This window comes from Pygoscelis adeliae, unplaced genomic scaffold (genome assembly GCF_000699105.1).
Source record: "Pygoscelis adeliae isolate BGI_AS28 unplaced genomic scaffold, ASM69910v1 Scaffold174, whole genome shotgun sequence".
NCBI classification, from domain to species: Eukaryota; Metazoa; Chordata; class Aves; order Sphenisciformes; family Spheniscidae; genus Pygoscelis; species Pygoscelis adeliae.
Genome location: NW_008824676.1, coordinates 1532000 through 1538403, shown reverse-complemented (window position 1 = coordinate 1538403; position 6404 = coordinate 1532000). Strand labels below are relative to the sequence as shown.

At 36.9% G+C, this 6404-nt stretch overlaps 1 protein-coding gene across 1 annotated transcript in view; it reads left to right on the top strand.

Moving 5' to 3' along the window:
• Nucleotides 1–1254: 1254 nt before the first annotated feature.
• Nucleotides 1255–6404, top strand: part of LOC103916113 (chromosome unknown open reading frame, human C18orf54) — a 9990-nt gene continuing 4840 nt past the window's right edge. The window contains exons 1-3 of the mRNA XM_009323060.1: nucleotides 1255–1549; nucleotides 3351–4130; nucleotides 5632–5782. Coding sequence (XP_009321335.1) covers nucleotides 1270–1549; nucleotides 3351–4130; nucleotides 5632–5782 — 1211 coding nt within the window. The 5' untranslated portion in view covers nucleotides 1255–1269. The remainder of the gene's footprint in view (nucleotides 1550–3350; nucleotides 4131–5631; nucleotides 5783–6404) is intronic.

Genomic DNA, 6404 nt, shown 5'->3' with positions numbered 1-6404 from the left:
GGGCGCTAGGGTGGCGCACCCTCGTGGCGTTGCGGAGGGGCTGTGCTGCTTTAGGCGCTTCTTTTCCCCGCGCTGACTGCTTCTTGCGAGGGAAAGGGGGGTCGGGGGTGCCCGCCGCGGCCGGGTCTTCCCGTGCGGGCCCGCCCTGCCCCTTTCGGGGGTGTTGTGCGTGGCTGGGGTCCCGGGAGGTCTCTGTTGCCGGTCGCCGTGCCCTCGGGCCGGTGCCTGGGCCGGCTCCTCGGCTTTCCGGGGAAAACCGCTTCGGCCTTGGAAGAGCCGGTCCCCACTGTGCCGTTTTCATATAAATCCTTATGCTGCTATTGCATGATGATCCTTGTATGCGTGTGGTATTGGATATGACAAAGTTATTAATCGTTCCTTGTCGCAGCACCAGTTTCCTTAACGCCTTAACAGATTTTTCAGATGGCCTTTTACCTACAGGGATGAAATGAACTGCTAGGTTTCTTTCAGAGACCTTGACCGTCCTGATTACAGCATTTGGAACAAGCGTGCGCTTCCAATTCTTCAACTTACATTTTGTGGGGTTACAAAGGCAGCTTGGATTGGGTTGACTAAATTGCATAGATAGGACGATTCTAAGTGCTCCCATATAGCTCATAAAATTCTTCTGCTGTGCGTACCCATTCTGCTTATATAAAAATATCTGCAAGGGTAGTGGCTTCCTACTCTTGTTACATTGAGTTGTTTAGTTTTTCATGCTATCTAAGCTACTTCTGTTTTTTGGCCATGAATGGTACTCTTTTGTACTGGTTCTGAAATCAAACCTTACGATACTTCTGTGTGTCTTTGCTGAATTGTATGTTTGGTGACAAATGTCAGCAATTCTTATGTGAAATTCTGTTGTTGCAAAAGCAGGGTACTGAGGTTCCTCTGGAATTAGCAAGGAGCTAGGTTTTCATGCTCTTCTGTTTTTTTGTTTGTTTGTTTTTTTGTTTCCATTACTAAAGTTTCAATATACAAGAAGTTTTCCTTATTGTTATCTTTTTTCCCAGAGCCTTTATTTCCTGCCTTTTACTTTTCTAGGGGTGGTGCACCTATATGACAAACTTATTTGAAAAGCAGCGAGTTGAATAGCTAAATAGTAATTTTTAGGAAAACAGTAAAATTACATAACAAAAGTAAAAAATCCTAGATACATTTATGAGAAGACGTCTCAGTGCAGATGATCACTTGCGGTTTTGTTTCTTTTTCTACTTAGATTGATTAAAAAGATGAGTGAAGATTCTAATAGCAACCTGGATAAAAACCATGACAAGCTCAAAAAAAGAAAGCAGTATCTGCTCTCCTGAGTCAACAATATCTTCTCTTTTAACAAGCTATAGCATTGACAGCAATAATCCATACTCAGACAGTTTGATTCAGTACAAGGACAAGTTTTACAGCTCTGCATCTGAGGCTCTGGAGGCTTATATTGAAGATTTTGATCGAAGTGTCACATCTTCAGAAATAAGCACTGGAAAAATCTGCCTATGTCAAAGCACTCCTAAACAAGTTCAGTTTGTAAAGCATCATGCCAGAAAAAACCATGGTAAGTCTTCTGCAAATATGACTTTTAATAAGTTTTGGTGTGGTGGTGTTTTGTTTGGGGTTTTTTTTTTTATTCATTACCAATGGTATTGCAACTCTTTGTCTCACACTAGGTGTGTTTTGTTGAAGGAATATTCCATGCACAACTGCTTTCAAGTCTTTATGGTGTAGTAAATGATGCTTGGTCATGGCTGGCAATATTTGTCATTCTCTGTAATGCTTTTTCGCAAATGCTTGGTGGATTGGTGAGAATTCATGACCACGTTCATAGATACAACAATAAATTCCGGAGTATGGAATAGAAAGTGTATTTTCTATATGTGAATATATGCTAAAGACGGTGTAAATCATTGCTTAAACCGAGTCTTGAAAAAAATCTTAGTTTCTTTTCCAGAGTAAGTAACATCAGAGTCCAATTAATTGAAGGAGTTCCCTTAAACGCTGCTTTTTCTTAGAACAAAATTTTCCCTTTATCCATTGATACTTATAGAATGTACCTTTGGGTCTGAAGTCTAACCCAACAGGGTAATGTGTATAGGTTTGAACTGGCTTTTGTCATTATTAGCTAGCTTGAATAGATAAATACTTAATTGATTATATGAACTCTTACGAGAAGATCTAGAGTAGGTAACTGCTTGAGCTAACTTATACTGCAAATGCTTTGTCCATTACATCTAAAATAACAAAGTCCTAAGTACAGACAGACTTTGTACCTGAAAAAGGATGCTTGCCTGGGTTGCATTGGCACGGACAGTTATGGTAGCGTATTGTATTTTTCAGGGTGTTTTTTTTCTTCACTGTAGCCTATAACCTTCTGCTAGCTTCACACCTTTCCTTTCTTTCTCTTATAAAGACAGCTGGTTTTTATATGTGTTTAGCTTCTGGTTTATATTTTTCTAATACAAACCATCTTCTACTTAAGTTTAACTGACTTCTCAAACAAAAATAAGCATTCTGATTATCACTAAAAATGAGAAACTGTTCTCTGAAAGATGTCATCTGCTCATATTTTACCCTGAAATTTCTCTGTTGCTGTTCTTTGCAGAAGTCTCATTAGCTCCATTCACATAGTAGCTAGTCTGCATGTATGTTTTGTATAATAGTCTGTAATATACAGATTTCACTTACTGATATTACAGTGAAAGTGAGGAAAAAAATAACTTCCAGGTACTAGCTGAGGAAAACCTATTTTTGTGAATCAAAGTGCTTCATAGTTTCAGTGAAAAAAAAAAAAAAACCCAAACTATAATTCTTCCCTGGAAAACTGCCAAGTCAAATCTTATACAGCAAGTAAGTTTCTGTAGAATCACGAAATGGGTCTACAGGCCCATTATCTGACTACTTGCCTTGCAATCTATTGCTTTTAGCTATCTTTTTCTCTAGTAAATGTGCTCTAACTTCAATGTGGGGAAAGTCATCCTTAACACTACTGTGTGGGGGAAGCGTCGCTACTAGGACTGAAATACTAAGGACGTATCTGCAAAATACACAATTCTGAATGCGCAACTAAAAATGGACTGTAGAATGTTGAAATCTTGTTCCTCTTAAATAAAAAACTTACAGCTTTTGAGTATTTCCTTTAATGTTGTGTACTATGCAAGGAGGGGTAACTTTTGACTGGTAAGGTTTTTATCAAGATTCTGATTAGAAACGGAACCGTTCTTGCAAGAACTGTAATTCAGTATCCCCTGGTAAAGAATATAGTTCAGCTTTAAATTATTACTTCATGTTAGATCTTACAAATGTATCATTTTGGTATGCTTGAAGTTTAGCAATTCATGTAAAATATCTTTGTTTTTCAGCATTGGACGATTTTAATCAGCACATAGGACTGGGTTCTCTTGCTTCACCCTGTAGAAGGCAGACTGAGTGTGACCCAGACTTGATTAGTCTCGCGACAGATGACCTGTTAGCATTTCCAGCAGATGGATCACTGCCCTTTGTCCGGCATACTCCTTTTAAATCAAGGCATCAAAATAGTGAGTGGAACAGGCGGTCGCTTAAAACATCTTTCTGCCCTTACCAAACCTCATCACTCGATACTGAAAGCGGTTTCAGTAGTCTCCCGGAGAATGGCAAAGCTGTTCCTCACCAGAATCCACACAAAGACTTCAGCAAAAAGAAACGCAATGTGTATACACCTGATAGCTGTGATTCTGTCTCCTCTAAAGGAAGTTCGAGACCCTTGTCTTTTGAAGAGACCTCTAACACTTTTCCTTTTAAGAATTATCCGAGGTGGCTTACCAGTCAGAAGTCTGACTTAAGTGTATCAGGGATAAGTAGTATTCCCAATTTTCACTACCCAGTCTGGCTTAAGAGTTACAACCTTTTTTGTGATTCAACTAAAGAAAATGATGGTCAAAATTTTAATATACAAGGCAAAGCTTCCTCTTCACAAACTTTTGAGATCCTGACAAAAAGACACTCTGTCAATAAAGACAGTTCTAATTTTTTTGAACAAAGCAGTTGCCTGGAGCTGAGAGATGATAACAAAGTAGAAGAAAGTTACAACTATGACAATCCAGATGCATGCTCCCAATTTGATAACTCGTTTTCAAGATACACCAAAAAGCCATTCAGAGGTAACCATGTTTCATATAACTTGTTTTTTTTTTTTAATTTTGAGGGTATGTGTATAAAGACGTACTTTTTTAAACCAACGTTCTCTAGCCATGTTAGTCTGACTGCACTGTACAGTAGATCTATTCATGTCCATCTTTGACAAATGACTCAAAGCACTTACTAGTAGTTGACTAAGTTAAACAGCTTTTATACTGTAAGTTTTCATATATAAATCAATATTTAAGCATTACTTTTACAGCAAAGTATTTATAACAGTGGCATATTTAGTACCTTACTGCAATGACAGTAATTCCATGAATATTTTAATAGAATTTCAAGCATTAAGTTAAATTTCACGAAGTGTAATCTTGGAGGAGAGAGATTCTTAAACACAGTGTAAATGAACCCATCAAATTGGTAAGAAATACCATTTATTGTACAGTCTTTTTCTCTACTTTACACAGTCAGCAGGAGCTATTTGTAACCCATATGCTTAGGTTATCCAGTGCCTTCAGTTTATGTAGAGACTTTCCTTGGGAATCTCTCATGTAGCTACTCTTTGCAGCAGGCCATCGCTCTTCAGAAGCAGGGAGGTCCTCCCATGGCGAAGCACCATCTTTGTATTATGAAATATCAGCAAGATTTGCTTTGATATGAGATTAACATTTCGAAGTGTTGATTACCTTCACTTCCATCTAAGTTTATTCATCTAAAAAGAAAAATATTTTTTTGTTTTGCAAAGCATAAATATTGATCTCTCCCTTTTTCCAAGAGGTTATATATATAAACTGAGTTAAAATGTGGTTTATGTTGTGAATTCAAAGTGACAAAATGCCAGATACGCAAATGTCTGCAAGTACCTTTCTGATGTGTGTGCGTGATGAACTGTAAATATAGGGTTATATCTTTTTTTACACACCAAACTTTACCAATCATAAACAGGCTAGGTATAAAAAAAAAAGAGAACGTGTCTGTCATTTTGAGTGCTTATCTCAACCTATTTTTAAATGCGAGTCCTGTATGTGATTGTATATGTGACTTGCATGTATGTTTGCATGATTTGTCTCCCAGGTGTCTGTAAAAGCAGCTGTTAGAAAAACCTAACAAAATAATAAGAAAATTAACCTTAAAAACTTACAGTATTAATAAGTAATATTTAACATTGTATTGTGAATTAATATTAATTATATTTCTATAACATGAAAGCAGATTAAAAATACTAAATAATCTTGAATGCTGCATATGATACTTGTTTTACATAAGTTAAGAAAAGAAATGCTTGACTACTTCAAATACTCTCCTGGCTAGAACCTTGCAGATCCCACTTGGTACTGATGATTTACGTGCCATACTGCCATACCACGATAACCAAAGGAGTTGTATTGGGCCTGTATGCTCTGTAAAATATTTCCAGTGCTAATTTGTCTGTAGTAATTTTCTTTGAGTATTACATAAAATTAAAAGCAATGTGGAAATAATGCCCTTGAAGAGGGTTGGACACATTGTGTCCTTGTGTTTTAGAAGACCAGCCTGAGCTACTTACCTTGAAGGCTGACAAAGGTCTGGAGAGTTCAACTGAAGACTTGTCAAATACTCTGGAAAATGATGGCAGTCCTTCTACAACAGATATACTAGGAGCAGAAAGATCATGGGAAAATGCTCCAGGTGCTTTGTAAGTAAACATATATTTTTGGAGTAATTTGTTGATGAAAATGGATAATGTACTTAATTGCTTTTCTATATAGATTATAAGTAATGGTGAAGTGGCATGTACATAAAGAAAGGATTTACTGTTAGATTTCTTGCGTAGTGCTAAATGTTTGATAATTCGAGGTCAGGTTGTTGGTGCACTGCTTTCCCTTTTTCATCAAAGATAGCAAAGAGTGCTATCAATATTACTTATTGTTGCCTTTTAATATTTCTTATATATAATTGATATACAAAGATATGTATTTCAAGAGAAAAAATATTTAACGGAACTTAAATTGACAGATTTAATAGTTTATGAAAAACAGGTTACTAGTGGGAAGTCCATTTAAAAAAGAAAAAAAGCAGTGTGGCCTTGGGAATTCTTGGAGCAGTCTTGGAAGTGAAATTTCAGTTGTTCAGGAACTGAAAGGTTATTTCACAGGATCAAATAATAATAAAAATCAATACTAGAATTTCCTACAGTTTCTTGCAGTTTTTAAGAAGCAGCTAGGTGTAAATGGTTCTGGGCGTTGTCCATCAGTTTCCCTTTACCCTAGAAGATTTTGAACTTGGTTAGTTTTAGCAATATTTAACAGGTGAGTAAA